This window comes from Melozone crissalis, unplaced genomic scaffold, assembly GCF_028551555.1.
Source record: "Melozone crissalis strain CALT ecotype California unplaced genomic scaffold, PUWL_Pcris_2 ptg000027l_1, whole genome shotgun sequence".
NCBI lineage: Eukaryota > Metazoa > Chordata > Aves > Passeriformes > Passerellidae > Melozone > Melozone crissalis.
In genome coordinates, this window is record NW_026535805.1 from 73,377,391 (window position 1) to 73,395,907 (window position 18,517).

Below are 18,517 nucleotides of genomic sequence, written 5' to 3' on the forward strand. Positions count from 1 at the left end.
CCTCTGTGGTATATCCTTATTCAAGGTGGTTCCTGTCTCCTGTGTGGTTTTCACTACAAACACGAACTCCTGTTTTGGGGAGTTGGGTTATTTTGGGGGGAGTGGTGGTTGGTTTTAAATGCAAAAGTAATACAGCTTCAGTAGATCACATCCCTTCACTCTGAATTTAAAGAGTACTAATGTCTTCTTGTCTTACCTTCTTAAAGCACCTTAGGTTTTCATTAAGAAACTGCATAAATTTTAAGGCAATAGTACAGATTATTTGACTTATCTTTTGCTTCAATATTTTGACAATATGAAGATAAAAAAATAGCTGGGTATTAACAATCATAATTTTTGGTGACACAGATGAGAATCTCAGTGACAGTGACTGTTGATAACAATATGGACTAGTTCAGAAAATATCCAGAACTGCACACTGAAGATGTACACTAGATGATAATAAAAGCAGTATCACTAATTAAATACTTTGGCTAGCATAAAGTTGAAAACTATCCTGCTTGCAGGAAATAAAACCATTCTAAATTTCTGCTGTGTGGAGTCAATAAATTCCAAAACAATAAAACAATTTGTGTAGCTTTTTTTCTCTTCTGTAATGTACAAAGGAAGTTTCTCTTTTAAAGTCAAACCATTCTAAACTCCTGTCAATGCTACCAAGAAAAGTTCAGAGTCACTCTTAACACCAGTAATGGAACATGAAGTATTGTTAGATCCCAATTGTTTCTTTCCTCTGAAATCAATTGGGAGTATGACCCCAATAACTGATGGTGAAGTACAGAGGAAAAATTGTTTGTGTGCCTCTGCTAAGACATGCTTCTAGCTGCCATAAACCATGTCATTAATGACAAATTCCTAGACATTGAAGTTAACATTTCTGTGGTAACAAACAATTTCTAAGTATTACTGAAATTTGTCCATACTTGAACAGTGGACTATAGTAATGCTAAAGAGCACGGTATTACCTTTCTGTGCAACTCCATGGTTTATTTATTTGCTACTAAATATGGAACAGAGCTGAGAAGCATGGACACATTCTCACTATTGGAATATGAGAGTCTCTCTATGGAAATATTTGAAGTTTGCAGGCTCCTAATGCTCATTGCTAACAGTGATATACACTTTACATCTTTTTTTGAAATGAAATTCCTCTCCATAGTCAAACACTGTATTTGAGAAAACCTTTGAATCTTGAAATCCAAAAATCTCTATCTGCTCTGCAAAAAAAGAAGGGGATTTAACCAATATTGAAAATGTCCAAATCTGAACACCTGTCTTCAGTGGTCCAAAGCACCATTTTACAGCTGTTTTGGAAGACATTTCCCACAGAAAAGATACCTTGAACTTTTAAGCATTATTTTAAAAGCAGTCTCAAGCTTTCAGGATACCTCAAAATTTAAAATCTCTGTTGTTAGGTGAAAAAAAAGAAAAAAAAAAGAAAAGAAAAAGAAAGAATGAAGTAGTAAGAAATCTGCTGTTTCATACTGTCACAGATCACAATCCCTTGTCAGTGTTCTGTTCCTGATATAACAAACGAAAATGGTGCTGTGTGTCTTTGCATGCAACACAATCCAATTATCACTTGGTGTGCACAACTCTTCAATACTGACTGTACGTAGTGTTTTCTCCAGCTAATTAATAACATGTGCTGACATCGCCTTCTGAAATTTGTTCTACCGGCAGCTCGAATAATTGCTGCCAGTGCCATTTCGTTTAGACCCCACCCACTTAAATCACTTTACTCCAAAACTAAGTTCAGCCAATTTATGGTAATATATGTACGCTACACTTCCCAATACTCCACGGATCACTCCGGTAGGCTTCAATTACACAATAAAATTGTAGCAATGTATCCTCCCGAGTTTGGCTGGGGTTGTAACCAAAACCCGTAGGGTACCTTAGATAACAGAGAAAAAACCCTTCTGGGGACATATTTCAGATGTTTTTGATAACAATAACACCATAACAACAGCCTGGACAAATCTAGTCTGTGCGCGCTTTTGGGATATCTCAAGGCACTATTTTAAGCGCTCTCGACAGGACCATGATGCAGACCGGGGAAGCATCAGCAGCTTCGGCTCCCCCGGGCCGCGGCTCCCCCCGGGACAGCCCCGGCGTGGGCGCAGCCCCGGCCGTGCCCGCCGCCGCTCCGGGAAGCGGGGTGCGGGTGGGGGACCGCGGTCACCTGACTGCGCCGGCCACCGAGCTGCGGCGGCGGCGGCGGCAGCGCCGCTCGGCTCCGCTCCGTCCCGCCCTCTGCACCGGGCTAGGGGGCGGCGCTGCTGCGGCAGTAGCGCGGGGATTAGGCTGCGGGAGGATTAAGCCGCCGGCTGGAAATAGCAGCGTCGGCTCCCGGGCGTGGACGCCCAGCGCATCCCCGGCGGCGGCGGCGGCGGCGGCGGCGGGAGGGGCAGCCCGCCCGGCACCTGGGGCTACCGGGGCCGGGGGGCCGGGGGGGGCTGCTGCGCCGCGGGGCGCCTCGCCAGCGGGCCGGGCCGGGCAGCGGTCGCGGCGGGGGCCGGCAGTGCCCTCCCCGGAGCGGCGGTAGGAGGACGGCAGGGAAGGACGCGCTGACAGGTCGGCCGCTGGCGCTCGGTCCGTCCCGCTGTCGCCCCGCGCCGGGATGCTGCATGGCGCTGGGCGCCGCCGCCGCCGCATCCAGCGGCGCCCCGCTTCCCGGCGCGGGGAGGGGGGGAGTCCCTGTCGGGGCCGGGGGCGGCGGTGGGGGAGGCACCGGGAGGGCAGAACATGGCGCAACGGTGCCATAATCTCGCACCGGGGAGGCGGCGGCGCGGGCGCTGCAGCGGGGCCGGGGCGCGGCGGAGGCAGGTGCGGGAGGGCTGCATCCCCCATCCCGGGGCTCGCACCGTGTGTGTATGCAGCCTCCTTCAGCTGCCGTCATTATTTCTCCTTCATCTGTTCCTCGCAACGCCTAAAATACCCTCCTTCCTGCCCCGGGCGGCTTCCAGCGAGGCAGAGGCTTACACAACGGGGCGGGGGGGCTGCGCCTCGGGAGGGGCCGGCCTGCCCCGGGGACCATTGTGCGTGTGGCGGGGCTGTGCCCGTGCCCCTGCCGCCCCTGCCCGTCCCTCCGTGCCTCCCCCCGGCCGCAGACCCGGCATCTCCCCGTCCCCTCCCGTGTCTTTCGCCCCTGCAGAGCCGGCAGCAGCCAGCACGCCGTTCGAAGATGTCGGGTCAGACGCTGACAGATCGCATCGCAGCTGCTCAGTACAGCGTTACGGGATCGGCCGTAGCCAGAGCCGTCTGCAAAGCCACCACGCATGAAGTGATGGGGCCCAAGAAAAAGCACCTGGACTGTGAGCATCCCTTTTTGTTTCCCCAGCCAAGGCCCGGGGCTGAGGAGCCTGCCCGCGGGGCACTTCAGCGGCCTTTGAGCCGGCTGGCTGTCACGCTTGCTCTAATCCAGCTTGCAAAGCGTGAGGGTGATGGGAAATCTCCAGGAGAGGATGAGTTATTATTGCATTTCTTCTCTTATTGCATAATACTGCTCTTTCGGCCATTTTTTCTCCTCATGACCTTTTATCCAGGAAGACAGTGGAAAGAGCGCCTTATGGAGCAGGGGCTCGGGGGGAGAGAATCACAGGGCAAAATGGACACGCGCTTGCCACTGCCTGCTTTGGTCAGGGTTAAACTAGGATGAGATATACATAAATGATATTCCCAGAGCTGGCCAAGCACCAGCGTGAGCGGGGCCATCTCCACAGCACTGCATCCCCACTTCTGAAGAGGTTCAGATGATGGCATGCTTAAATGGCAAGGCACTGGGATAACGCCGTGCTGTGGACTGGGACAACCTTTGGAGAGTTTAAGGGCTGTTGCTGAGGTCCCAGATATTGGACAGCAACTTTGTGAGCTGTCCAGTAGTGTGCATCAGTGTTTTATTGAAGATGGATGTTGGCTTTATCTCAGATTTTTGATGTATTCTGGACTGACATTAGCTATTTAAGGCATGAAGCAAGGGTGAGGCAAAACCTTTACTGGAAAACAATGAGCTAGTAATGTTTCATCCTGACAATTTCACTTCAACTGTCTGCCCCTGCTTGGAGACACCAAGTAGTAGAATGGTGAAAGAATTTGGTTGTGGGATGTTAATTGGCCTTGTTTACCAGTAGTATCTCTGTCCAGCATTGAACTTGGCAGATCAACAGCAGGTGTTAATATCTAAAACTAAGTGGGCTTCCCGTGGTCTTTTTGGACGTGGCAAGAAGTACATTCAAGTAAAGATCAGCAGGTTTTATACCAGGCAGTCTCTTGGCTGCTGGCCATTACTAAGTAATGCTGGTGCAGGTGTTTGTAAGTACAGTTCTGATGATGCAGTATTTGTTAAAAGGGGGTAGCATTACTTCTGGAAAATAATTCCAGATTTCTCTTCTAATGACTTTGTAGCTTACTCTCCAAGTAGCAAACAGTAGACTGGTCTTTCAGTATATCTGGATGCTCTTGCAGTGTGTCCAAGAAATGCTGATGTAAGCAGCATTGATTGAAGACTCACTGGAGTCTAAACTGTTTAAGTAGATAATTGGTCTTGATATCATATATTCTGTCATGTTTTATTGTATATTTAAAAAAAATCATCTTGGTTATTGATGTTTCTTCTATGTTGTTTTTTGGTAGCTGTCAACGCTTTTTAATCTTTTTAAACACTTTAGGCTGTGTCTGGACTGTCCTGTACAGACCATCTCTCTTACTAGAAGCTTTAGCTTAAAAAAAGCATAGTTCATGTATTTGAAAGCATGCTGTGTCTATATGTCTCTGTGTTTATATACATATATAAATAAAAATACTATCTGGAATAGGCAGGATTAAAGTGAGGTAGGAGTAATCTACCAGTGTTATAGTAAGGACTGTAAAGGATTTGTGTTTGGATATTGGTGCTAATAGTACTATTCAAGAAAGTTGGTGTATAGAAGACAGAAGCAAGTAGAATTCCACAGAATTTCTTACCTACCTGCATGTCACACATAAAAGAGAAAAAGAAGTTATCATTTCCTGGGAAGACATATGTCTGCTCTTTTTTTTTTTTTTCCCTATTTTACAAGCTGTAAATAACAGTTCGGAGTTTAATTGTCTGGGTGTATTTCAGGTCCGATAAGTAGCATTTGAAGATGTGAAGAATGAAAGGTAAAACTTCCCAGTGCCTTACAATAAGTTTTATGTATGAGGAGTTTAGACAATTAAAAATTGAGATTCCAGAGTGATGGTTAGAATGATGCCTTATGAAGAGCTGTAATTCTGGTATTGGCATTGGGCTTCTGTGTCCTTAGGGAACTCCATAATTTTATTTAGTGTCTTAGAGGCCAGGTGTCAGGTCACACAACCTCTCTTCCACTGCCCTACTTAGCAACTGGGCTTTGTAAATTAAATTGAGAGATCAACTATTTAACATGGGTTAAGTAGTCCTGTAAGGATAGGATACAATAATGCCTGTTCTCATATGTTTGCTGCAGAAGATAATAATTACAGAGGGTTATAGGGAGATCACAGGTGACAAGGTGAAAGGTGGTGTGTAAGTAAGGGAGAAAAGAACAGAATTAATGTCTTCAATGTAGAAAAGCTGAGCTGCTAAATGTTTACTTTTGTGTGGTTGTCTGTACTTGCTATAGCTTTCAAATCCAGACTGCAATATAGGTGCTGCTGTCTTTTGGCATGGGCTCTCAGTGCTGGACAGGCTGGTCATGAGAAGGAGCACTAAAGTATCATTTGGTTGCTATCTTATGCTTGTTAACAGGATTTACCATTTTCTTGAACTCCAGATCTCCTACTAGTGAATTTTCAACAACTGCTGGAAGTAGTGCCAGATGGCATTAAATGAGCTTTCCCGGTGGTGGGAAAAGGAATGTAAATCTAGGATGCTCTGATGGTGTGGGACAGTCGAGCTCTGATCATTTTCATATAACAAAACTGTTGTCATCCAAAAGTTGTCTAAAAATCACCACAATTATAAGAATTCCTATCCTTCAGTTAACCAGTGTTTGTTAGCTAGATTATTATTCCTGTGAAGAAGTGGGGAGTTAGCAACTTTATTTTGATGCAGTGGGTGAATGAGGCATATGGGCTACATTAAGGATATATAATGGGCCACATTAAGGATATATAAGCTGATCATTCAAGTGGGAAGGCAATACTTGTGCACAGCATAGGAGCTTGATTCTTAGAACTGTTCTGAAAGATGTGTTAAGGCTTCACTGAGGATTTAATTGTGTGGGCCAAGTAAAAGGCTGCTTCAGGCATCAAATGAGAATGACTCTGACGGCATCAACAGGGAGATGCTTTGGGAGAAGGGAAATAACATGACTTCCAAATGTGAAACCACATGATATATGAGGGAAAAGTGGGTAGATCTCAATTCAGCTCTTTTTATAGGATCTCACTCAGAAACAGACCTTCAAGCTTTCATTTAGGGAAGTGGATTGGAAACTAGTGAAGTTGTTGCATCTGCAGGTGGTTGTAACAAGTTCCTGTTTGTGAAAATGATAGAAATGTCTGGGATTTTCCTTGACTTGTTTTGCTGAGTGAATTGCTTTGCAGCAGGAGGAAGTTCTGCAGTGTGTATTCTGAAAAGACCACATGTGTCTCCTTACTTCTTCAAAACAATTCTCATAAGGTAGAGGACTTTCTCAGAAGCCTGATCAAGAACTGGGAGATGTTTTTGCGAAAAGTCAAAACAAAGCAGATGAATAGCAGGATTTGATTTTCTGTAGCAGTGAAGATGACTTGTGTATCTGCTGGAACTTATTTTCATCCCAAGCCTAATTTTGCATATTTGCATGCACCTGGCAAGCAGAGGCTCTAAGAAAGAAGTTTATAGTTTAATTCATGGTGGTAACTGAACTGCAGGGCTGCTGTCAGAATTTTGCTTGTACAGACACTTTCTTGCCATGTTCTACCTTCTGCAGTCTCTGGTGTTGGCCTAATAAGTTTGAATCACTTTGGTCTTTGTTGAAATAGAAGTGTGCGTTGACCAAAAGCAGCGTGTTAAACTTTTTTGCCTAGGCTCAGTAAAGATGATGTTCCTGGTCCCACAGGTTAGCTTTAGAAACCTCTGTCTTACTCCTGGGGAATATGTCTGTCTCTGCTTTTTGGGAAAAGTTGGGGGTCAGTGGAGCTACCTTGAGTCCCTAGAGTTCAGTGTGTGTTGACTCAGTGGTTAAAGGACAAGGTTAACTAGGGTGTGCATGTTTCAGAAGGTCTTTGCTGTTGAAGTGATCTGGGGAGTGTTCCAAGACTGTTGGCGCTTGTGGCCCTCTCCTAGTGGGAGTAGTGCAGATGTACTGCATTGCTCTGCAGTCTAGGTGACACTTGGGCTCTACAGCTGTGGGAGTATCTTCAAGAAAATCGCCAAGTTCCTGTACACACTGGGCCTAATCCTTCACATTTTACTAATGAAACTGCTTTTATGTCTCACTATGTCTTGTATTGCAGTAATTCTGTGTGTCAGAGAACTGACTTTGTTTAAATGTGACTGCTGAAGATCAGCTGGAATACTGTGTCTCAGTTTTTGTTGTCATAGCTGGTGTGGATTTTAAAGTGTGAACTCCTCTGTTATCCCAATGAATTGCTCTCACACCTGAAATGAAAAACATCCAAGCAAGCAGTTATTTTCTTTAATTCTTTATTGGATGTTGGATTAGCACTTTTATTGTGTGTAAGGACTCATCATCAGTTTTTGTGTTGAATGGCTGTTTCTGTGGGCTTCTACCATGTCCTTTCCCAAAAGGGTGTTAAGGACACACTTTATTTGTAGGCATGCAGATCTTTAAGAGGAGTAGAAATAAATGTCTGTCACGGATAAGGTGAGATAATAAGAACACTTTTTAGATTAGTTGTTCTTGAGTATATAAGTGGCATTAACTTTTTATTCCCCCCGCCCCATACTGTTTTTAAGGCATGTGTAATACCAAGAGAAGGCTGCCCTAATCAAACTAAGACTTGGCCAATTCTTCAAAATACGTTTGAATCAGGGTAAAAGTTTGAATTCATTTTAAGATCCAAATGTTGAAATATGGGCAGGATCACTTGCATTCTGTGCATTTCAGTTGTTCTGTGAGTAAGTTGTCTTATGGTGCAATGCCTAAGGAAAAGAAGAGGGAAGATGAGAGAACAGGAAAATAATTAGGCACTGTAATATTAAACTTTTTATCATGTAAGCAGTTTAACTTGATAAAAATTGACTAGTCCTGAGGGCAGGTATTCTTAGTCTTTTTCAAGAGGAAGCAAGATTCTTCTGTTAAACATGTTTTTTCAAGGTCATGGATGACAAATTCTGGGACAAGTCAGGGCTTTCTGTTGTACTGACTTCCATTGTAGACCTTGATAATGGAGTAGCTTTTTATGAGATGGTCAGAATGGCAGTGACCAGAGAATGGTTTTAATCACTCCTATTTAGTAGTTGAGTATATTTCATAATAGTTTCATAGTGTTGCTCCCTTAGATTTTGGCAGCAATTGAACGTCTTCTAAATGACAACAACAAAAATCTGCAGGTTTGATTGATTTCCTATGTTTTGATTTCATCTATGTCTGATTTCCCAGCCTCACTTTTAAACCCTTTATCTTCTGTGCATGCTTTATGCAGGCCTTTTGCACTAGTGAGGAATTCTCTGAAGTCTCCATGAAAATGCTCTGTAGGTATGGTCAGTCCATGCTTCTGTGTCTCTGCCATGTGAAGGATCCTCTGAAGTGCTTAAAAGTAGATGACAGCATAACTTTGAAGGGCATGAAGCATTTCGAAGGCTATTTATTTTCCCTTCTTCTTGCTGTACTGAGAAATTGGTAGCCAAAGAAAATTTCCAGCTCTCACAGCTCCCATTTTTGAAGAAATAGTAGTGCAGTAGAGGGACACTGCTTTTAGCATTTTCCTACTGCTGCTCAGGGTTCTTGAGACTGCTTTGCTCTTCCTGCCCTGCTTACCTTGCCCCAGTGGTGGGCGTCCATGACAAGTTGTTGGCTGCAGGGCTGGCTTTCATAGGAGACCAGGACATGCTCTGTGCCAGACACAGCCAGCTCCATGGTGGATCTGCTGCAACACACAGCTGGGCCCATCCACAAAGTCTTTGGCACCTCAAGGAAAACAAACCAAAGAAAAAGCAGAAAATACTGAACAGACAGAGGAAGTGGGAAAAAGAAATGGCAGAGAGAACACCAAGGTTAGAGGTGGAGCAGGAGGAACAGGATGCATTCCATGGTGCTGGAGCAGATATGCTCTGCAACATCTGGAAGAGCCTCCTGTTCTCAGAAGTCACAGCTGCAGCATTTTGCAGTGCTACTAAAACCTTGCCATGTGCAGAGTTCACTCCCTGGCACTGAAGAAAACAAAGGGGTAGACCTTCCTCAGTCAGCTGTGGACATACAGTATTGCTGAAGGAGCTGGCTCCAGTATTTGTGAGGATGGGGAAAAATTGGGGTTGGAGTGATAACGTTATATCCCTTCCCTTTGCCTTACCTTAGCCTAAAGGTGAGTCCAAACAGTATCAAACAATGGCCTTAAGTTACCATGCCCTGTTCCTTTTTTGGAGCACAGATCAGGACGATAGTAAGGGTGGAAAAAGCACAAGTTCTGTTGTGTGCCTTGGGTAATTACAGGAGCCTCACCAATGAGTGACAAACCTTGCACCAAGCTTCAACACATGGCATGCAGATTAGAAATAACCTGGCTGGTTTGGAGAGAGAGCTTTCAAACACCGTGAAATGAAAAAGCAAGGAGTAAAGCAAGCGGGAAATCAGGGTCTGGATGTCATTGCAGGAGATATAAAGAAAAGCATGGGTCATCTGGCACAGGACTGAGCCCTGAACTCAGACTGAATGAGAGGATAGAAGAAATCTTCCCAGTAGCCTGGCAGGCAGTGAGCTGTGGCGCAGGGTTTGCAGCAGTACTTGTGTTCCTCTGAGTCAGCAGTATCAGCAGGATTGCAGTGTGCAGCCTCACTGGTGAGCTGATATTAGAATATCCCACCCCACAGATTCAGCAAGGCTGCTTGGTTTTCCTTCTGTCCAAAATTTTGCTTGGATGAGAGGTGGTGGCTTAAATTAAGCTGAATAAACCAGATGTTGGCAATTGCTGGAAGGCAACTGGAATACTTGGCAGAGGCTAGCTTGTCACCTTGCAGAGTATGGTAAGGTCTGCTTTTTCTGGAGTCTTGCAAACCATATGCTGGACCCTTAAACTGTTTTTAATGCTTTTTATCTTGCTATTTTGATCCTGTTTTCTTCAGAGCTGGCTGAAAATACTGAAAATCAATACAAAACATGTTTCGTTTGTGCTCATAAAGTCTTCTCTTTAGGTTGTGAAACACATTTACTGAAGCACTTGAGAGTTGAAGTTCACTGAGGGAGGGAATATAGTATATTATCCATCTGCACTAGCATCACAAGTGATGTTGGACATCAACCTTGAAATGAATGTAGGTGGAATACTAGAACAGTATTTTCTGGCAAATGGGGCATTCACTGGGCATCAGGGCTTGGTTGTAGGCACAGGAAATGACAGTGCACAATATTACAACTGACTTCTGGACCAGCCAAGTCTAAATACCTTTCTGTGTCTCTTTTCTGCCCAGGATAATGTGATCTTGTGCTTTGTTGTAGATTACATCTGTATCTTAACTTAGTTTAATGAAAGGGATTGGATGCCAAAAGGCCCCGATGTTATGCTAATGTTGTGTCTTTATGTAATTTTTACTCTGGCCATCTGAGCAGAGGCAGCATGTCAGTCAGTTGCCTTTCCCAGAGTCTGGTTTTTTTCTAGCTATTGATAAAACTCAAATGTGTTATGATGTTTTTTGTAGAGGGGATTTTGTGAGTAGATAGACATGATCGTGCTTGAAGACCACCAAACCCTTCCTCTCCCGTGTACTGAGAACTGCAGGTTGCTGACAGGACGTGTCTGCAGTTTGGGTCTGGCTTGTGGCAATCAATTCCTTTTGGTTGTAAGCCAATATACAGAATTATGACAGGTAAAAAGCAAATTGGCACAAACTCCTGTGTTGCAATTGGGCCTCAGAGTTCTGACAAAACAGTTGAGCCATATGCTTTGACAAGGTTTCTTTACTGACTCAAAGAAGGAATAAAAAAGAAAACAGCATTCTTTGCTCATTGTTTTTAAGTGTTTAGGAGACTGAGATGAGAACACTGGTAGAGATAGATTGGAGAGTTTGGTGTCCACTTGAGCTAAGATTGTTCTACCGTGCACTTAAGGGACCAAAGGACGCGTCTTTTCAAGAAAGTGTCTTGAACTTTTTTCTGTCCTAAGAAGTGATACAAGGCTGTGGCTTGCCTGCTGACAGTACAGTGCATCACTTCACAGTGACTCTTGGCTTTGCACGAGAGCAGGTGACATGATGGCAGCAGGTGCTTCCATAGCAGATGGTCAGGGGTTAGCCTGCAGAGCCTGGCAAGTTCCTGGTGCCCCTGGCATGGTTTTGTTATATATCTTAAATCACTCTGGTGCTTTACAGAATGTTCTAAAATGGTCTTCAGAGAAGTGAGAGAAAGACAGGACTGCTGGAAGCATGAATAAAAGATGCTGACTTGTCGCCCCCACTGTTTAAATGTATGCAGGGTTACCAGTGATGGGGAAGGTGCTCAGAGTGGGGCAGTGGTGGGTGATCCTGCCACAGTGCAGGACAGCACTGTGAGGGGCACGTCTCACATGATTGGAGAGATGACCTAGATGCACTTCAGGGGGAGTTCAAACTGCTTTTCACAGGACTCTCCTTTCACTTCTTGCTTCAGGGAATGTAGGGCTTGTATGAAGGGGGCAAGCCAGCTGGCCTGTTTCCTGCCTCTGAAGGCTGCTGTTTCTCATGATATATATAAAGGTCAGATATAGATTAAAACTTTATCTTATCATTGCATCAGTCCTTTAGCAGCCCTGGAGTTTTCAAATCCAACCTTTTCAAATGGAGACTTGGATTTGGATCCTGTTGCATGACTGGAATCCAGAGTATGTTTTTTGTGCTTGTAGCTCCTAATCTAAGTTTTATAGCTTAATCTAAATGTATTTATAGGAGAATGTACATTCTGCTAAGGGACAGCAAGCCAGAAGCAGCTCACAATATTTAGTGTTTTGAAAACACGTACGTTTTATTAGGAGTGATGTTCTGTTGCTGGCAAGTGCAACAATGGTATTTTCATATGTGAGCCTTACCTGCAGCTTTCTGATCTGATCTTTCATTCTATGAAATGACTGTGAAAGACTCTACATTAGAGTTTTTCTGGTTTTGCAAAGTTGATTTGAACTTCAGAATGGCTTCATTGGTGGTGAATAGCAAGAGTGTTAACAGGCAAGGTTTGCTATGTTTGTAATAGGTGAGTTTAAAGAGCTGCTTCTTGTTCATCAGAAAGCTGGAAATTGCTTAGACAGTATTATGAGAAACTAGCTTTCAAATATCATGCTCCATATGATGCTAAAGTGTTAAATTGACACTTCTGGGTGTTCCAGTCTAGAGATCTGACTCTGCACAAAGCTTCTCTGCCTGGATGTGAGCCTGTGTGATGGATTCCAAGCTCCTCACTCATCAGTAGCTTGATAGGAGACTTCTACTGCCAGTGGCAAATGCATCATCCAGAGGCATTAGTGAATTCAAACTGTTGATAGCAACTTAGTGCTGTCAGGTTTTTTAATGTTAATGGTCCTTACTGCATCTTCTATCTCTCAGGTGGATGCTCCATTGAATTTAACATTTTGGGGTTTTTTGCAACATCAATAAATCTGCAGTATGTTAAAGGCTACCAGATCATGTCGAAGAGTCGAGTCTATTGGAAGTAGACCTCAGTGTTTTTAAGATTTTTGAGATTTTAACTCACCTAACAGTGTGGCAGAAGAAAAGGAATATTGTTTAACTGATGTAGTATGAGGGAATGGACATAAAGGAATTGAGCAGGCTCATATTTTACTTTTATTTTTTATTTTTCTTAGCAAGGAGAGGGTAAAGCTGTGTCTAACTGTGTCATTTTGTTAAAAAGACAAGGCATGGCATTCCCATACGAGGCTGCCATCTGGTTTTATGAACTCTTCTGCTTTATGGTAGATACAGAGATACAAGACAATGGATTGAAATGATAGCAGCCATGTTAGAAAGTACTTGCTGCTTGGTTGGAGCTGCTTCAATGTGCTTCCAGGAGGTCATACTGTTGCACTGGCTCGTGCAGAGGTTTGTATTGCATTTGATTTCTTTTTCCTACAGGTATGTTCATGTTTTCAACAGGGCTGCCTGCATGGTCGCAGGCATATCATTCCTAGTTAAAAATTTCTGGTTGTGTCATTTTCAGGCATCCACTGATGAGAAAACTGGACTCAGAATTTTCTTGCTGAGAGAGTAGTGAAAGCATGGACCATGGTCTGGATGTTGAGTCAGATGTGTCAGCTTCTGAGGCTGCTTAGTCAACTGATCTCTTTCCAGCGCAAAGGCTGTAGCTAATTACCATGTCACTGGAGTTGTTTGCACATTGTCTCATCCCCACCCAATATTTTTTTGTTTTGTTTTGTTAATGTATTCCCAAAATGTCAGAGCTAAGTACTGGAGCTGGAACATCAGGCTTCTTGCAATGTGTTTTCAGTCTCATTCAGCTTTTTAGTGGATTACAAATTGCTGTTCTGGGCAGAGTTGATAGTGTAGTGATAGTTTCACTTCTAGCAGTTTATTAAAAACAGATGGTTTTCTGCGGAGAGGAGATAATTTGGGGATAGAATTCTTCTCAGACTGCAGCAGGGCAACTGAAAGAGCTCAGGTACCATGCCTCAGCTGATTACCACTTTCTGCCAGATGTGTTTGGAGTGTAACTTCAGCCCAGCATGTAAAGGCTGATTAGGATTAGAAATTGCTGTAGTGCAGAGATTACAGTAAATGGCCCAGTGCTATTGTGGCAAATGTGAAATCCCTGTGTTTCCAGTGTAGCTGTACTCTCTACCTAAAAGCTGCAGTTGATCCTGTTGCTGATATTCCAGTGAGCTCCCAAGTGATAAGAGTTATGAATTGATACAGCCAACAGGTAATGTTAGGGGTTGGTCACTTTCATTGAAGAGATAATCACAGGCCACAGCTGGAATCCTGGCATCAGGCTGTGAATGGGCCTAATGTCAATAGGCAATTGACAATAGTAATTTAAGTAGACTTTATTGACTGTTACCCTTCTAAGCAATAATCTTGCAAGTCTATAATCCCTTTAAAATTGCTTTGTTGTTTGCAGCAAGAGCCAAGATGCAAGAGAACTGTCACTTTAATGCTTGTATGGACAGAGAGGACTATTCCCTTAGAGGAAATTGAGTAAATGCTTTGAAGGCTAGGCAGAAGATTGACTGGTGGTTCCAGTTTTGTCTCTAAAATAATGTATATTTTGGTTAAGGCTTCCAGGTTGGAAGTGCTGAAGGAAATGTCTTGTAGAATGAGGTCTGAGATTTTCCATGCAGGATAAAAGTTCCTTTTCATGCAAAGCTATTGGTCAAAACCTATTTATAATGTTGTCAGGGTTTTTTCCATCTCTGTTCTTCCCCCAGCCTTGTTACAATAGGATGGGAAATAGCATTTCTTCAAGACAGCCGCTGTTATATTTTAATCTTATAACCATTGGTTGGTGTCCACCAAATGCAAATGAATTTTTTCATATCTTAAACTGTTAAGAACTATGCAAAAAAGGCACTGCAATAATGATTTGTGACTCAGCTTTTCCTTCCAGTAAATCAATAAAAGAGAGAAGTGGCGCATTTAGCTCCAGAATTACTTGGTGTTTCATATCAACTTAAGCAGAAATGCTTAATTCTTGTATTTGAGCAGAAAAATGCATGTTTCTGTTGAGCTAGTTTTGAAGCAGAATTTGTGTGGAAAGAGGGTTGGAAGTGGGTTCTGTGGGTTAGAGGAAAAGATCATTAAAGCTGTGATTTCTCATCTTTCCCCTACTTTGCTGAACTTGTGTTATTGCTTGAGATTCTTTGATATTCAAAGTGAGTGAATTCTGTACAAATGAGGTTCAAGACTGAACTTCTTATGACTTTGGACAAGGAGAAGATTCCATGCTTGATAACTAATACTTTTCCTGTAGTGAAGATGCTTTAAAAAGCTGTGGTAGCTGTGCTGGGGAAGAAAGCAGGCAGAATTATTGGACCATGGGTCCTTTCCCCCTTTGTTTGGTGTTCTGGCTTTGTGTGGGGGGGGGGTAAAAATGTGCTTTCCATAGCATGTTTCTACTAGAATGTTTGTGTAGCCTATCTTCTGTTATTCCAGGTGTGCAATTCCTGAGTAAAGATGAAACTTTTCTTCTTCTGACTGGTTGCATCACAGGTGTCAGCAAGGTCTCAGACTTTGTTCATAAAACAAGTATCTATTTTATATTAACAAATATATTAATATCTATAACCTGTATTTATCACTAATTAATTTGCAGTCTTAAAGACTATACTTAAAACCTCACTGAGTGCTCCTTAACACTTCTTTGTGTTGAAGTATTTGTCCTTTGTGTTGAAGTTGTGTTCTAAGTATTTGTCCTCACAAGAGTCTGAGCTTCTGCAGCTCAGCTGGCCTGAATGTCAGTTCTGCTACTCTCCTTGAGAGAACTCCAATGTAAACATTAAAGGTAGTGCACACTGTTCTTCCCAGTGCACAGAAGCAGTGGAGCTCTAAGTTCTGGGAACTTTTATGTAAAAAGTATTCATAGTTCATGAAACTTGAAGGAATTGCTTAAAGCAAGATTGTTTTGTTTTTAACAGTGTAATCACACTTTCCCCCATTATTAGAGAGACAGCTTATTCCCCCTTTATTAGAGAGAGAGCTGCTGTAGTTGCACCCTTTTAGATCCAGTAGAAGACCATCTGATGGTTGGCTTTTATCTCCTGTTTCCAAGTGAGCTGAACCTGAACATCTCAGGAGGAAAATCCATACATGTAAATAATTAAGTGCAGCATAACTGATGTAACGCTCCTAATGAGCTAGGGTGATTTTTGCAGATGACTTAAAGCCAAATATCTTGAATGATATGTTGGTTAAAGAGGGGTGCAAACCAAATGGAAGCATGTTGGAATAAAATCCAGCAGTTTGTATGGGCAGTAGATTTTCCACTTTGTTTCAAAAGAGGTATTTGATAACATAGGAGGTGATGCACTGTTGTATTTAAAAAGGAGCAGTAAGGTAATAAGTTGATTCTAAGGTTGATTAAAATCTCAGGCTATGAAATTGGAGGATACTTCAAGGGAAATTTGCTAGTACTCAGTCATTTACCCTGTCTCTCTGCAGACCCTTCATGTGATTGATAGGTTCTGCAAAACAATTAATATTTTGGGTAGTACAATATGCCTGTGAGTAGGCAGAGAGGAAGAAACAGTATATTAAAGCTTGTCTTGGTGTGGGGTGCTGTTGTGTGGTTCGAAGACTGATTGTTGTGACCTCTCAAACTTCAGGGTCTGCTGCAAGTATTTGTCCTCATGAGAGTCTGAGGTTTATTTTGGAAGTAGGATTTATTTGAAGTCTGGCTGGAGAGAGGAAGGTAGCACCCCTGAGAGCTACAGCTGCATTGTTGGGAGTGTAAAATACCTGGAGAGCACATGCTCAGTGGAAGATTGTGTTTAGGTGTGTTGAGTTGGCACAGGCATGGAAGTTCCAAGGCAATATCTGCAAGATGCTGGGCTTTGGTAAAAGGTTGACTTGCTGGCATCAATGTGAGATACAGCAACCCTTGAGGCAGACTTTTGGGGAGGAAGGAGGAGACAGCATGTGCTGCTGTTGGGGTCATTGTTACAAGCCAGACCAAGATGTGCGTTTGTGTAGACAGGACATGCTGGAAGTGAAAAGAATAAATGATAAATGATAACCTCAGAAACAAATTCAAACTCTTTTCCATGGAATTGCCTGACAGTCGAAGACAACAACATTCAAATTAGCTGATGTTCTTATGAGCAATTGTTGTAGAAGCAGAAACTGGTAACTTTGTTCTGCTTTCTGATATGGTTTTGTGGTCAGGTTTCTGCAGACGGGGAAGTTCAGCTCTTGCCTTGCTTAGCACAGTGCTCCAGTAGCTTCCTAATACAGTTCTGTCTTGCAGGGGAGGGACTCTACTCCTACTTGCCTACTTAACTTTCTTAGTTGATGCTTGTAAACTCTTACTCTGAGCTGCTTCTTTCTGTTCTTGACTAGCTTGGATTTGGAACAATCCTGCATTTCCTTTTCAGTAGGTTCAAGGCATTATTTAAATACTTATAGGCGAGAAAAAAACTCCTGAAGTCTATCGTAGCATTTGAGTAGTAGTGAGGAGGGTCTGTAAGGGGGTTACTGCTGGAGAGATTTGGCAAAGTTTAGGAACTGAATGTATGACACAGCTCAGATGCTGAGGCAGCTTGTGTGTTACTTCAGTCTGGAATGACAGCTGCTCTTAAGTTGGCACTGATATTTCTCTGAACAGAGAGGTCTTGTGCTCTGCTGCTGTTTCTCTCCATACTGAAATGTAAATTGTGAATAATTAATCATGAACTGGGAAATCCCAGGTCTGCTTATTAGAGAATTTGGCGGGGAGGGGACAGGGCACGGGGGAGCAAAACAAAACAGGAAAAAAGCCCTGCCCAGATCCAGAATATCATCTGGAAAGATAAAGGACTAGAAGTTTCTTTAAAGTATGGTATAATCTCTCTCATTAAGAAAAAGAACTAGAAACTAGTTTTTAATGAAATTGAAAGAATCTGAAATTCTGAAACCTTTGAAACGTTCTTACTGTTCCCTTTTTTTGCCTTATGACCTTAACAAACACTAAAGCTAGTCCCATCCTTTAGTGGGCTCTGAACCCTCCACCATTCTTCCTCTCTTTGGCAGGTTTTTCTTTTTGTTAATGGAGGTGTGAATTAGGGAAGAGAAGCAAACCTAAAAGTATTATTAAGTTGCAGTTGTCTTAAGTCAGGGTGAAAAAATTGGCCTGTCCAAGAGCTTAAAGACTGCAGTTTAGATTTAAGTTACGGTGTCAGAGAATTGATAACCATTTATTTCTTCTACTGCATTGATTTTCCATCAATTTTCCATCTCAAAGCTTAACTAAAAAAGTATATTGAAGTAAAATTATAATTTTTAAAAGTATCTTTAATTGGAGAAGTCTTTAAAATAGCAGCTACGAAAATGGGGAGAGAGGAAGTAGGAGAAAGCACATATTGTGATTTGGCAATTGTGATTTAGTCCCACAGTAAACAAATGGATTCAAATAAAGCATATATAGGTCTTCATTCTCCAGTTACCTCACTTCTGTGAAATTTTTGGTAGGAGCACTTGTTGCTGCTGCAGTACAGTTCTGATCTCTGACTGTGCTTGTAATTTGTATTTGAGCTCAGTGGGTTTGGGGATTAGCTGTCAGTGTACTGGATGCCTGCAGTAGCAGAAACTTCTTCAGGAAGGTACCTTTAATCCTTGTTTGCCCTACTTGTGTGTGCCCCAAATGGAATCAACTTTGCAAGATTGCTCATATGGTTTCTGTTGGGTTGTTTTTCATCTGTTTCTTTTTAAAATTGCCTGTTTTGTGTTAGCAAATGTACCTGT

At 42.8% G+C, this 18,517-nt stretch overlaps 1 protein-coding gene across 1 annotated transcript in view; it reads left to right on the top strand.

Annotated features, from left to right (window-relative positions):
* Positions 1-2,483: 2,483 nt before the first annotated feature.
* Positions 2,484-18,517, top strand: part of SNAP91 (synaptosome associated protein 91) — a 62,408-nt gene continuing 46,374 nt past the window's right edge. Inside the window, exons 1-2 of the mRNA XM_054279725.1 lie at positions 2,484-2,574; positions 3,155-3,314. Of these exons, the coding sequence (XP_054135700.1) occupies positions 3,185-3,314 (130 nt within the window). The 5' untranslated portion in view covers positions 2,484-2,574; positions 3,155-3,184. The remainder of the gene's footprint in view (positions 2,575-3,154; positions 3,315-18,517) is intronic.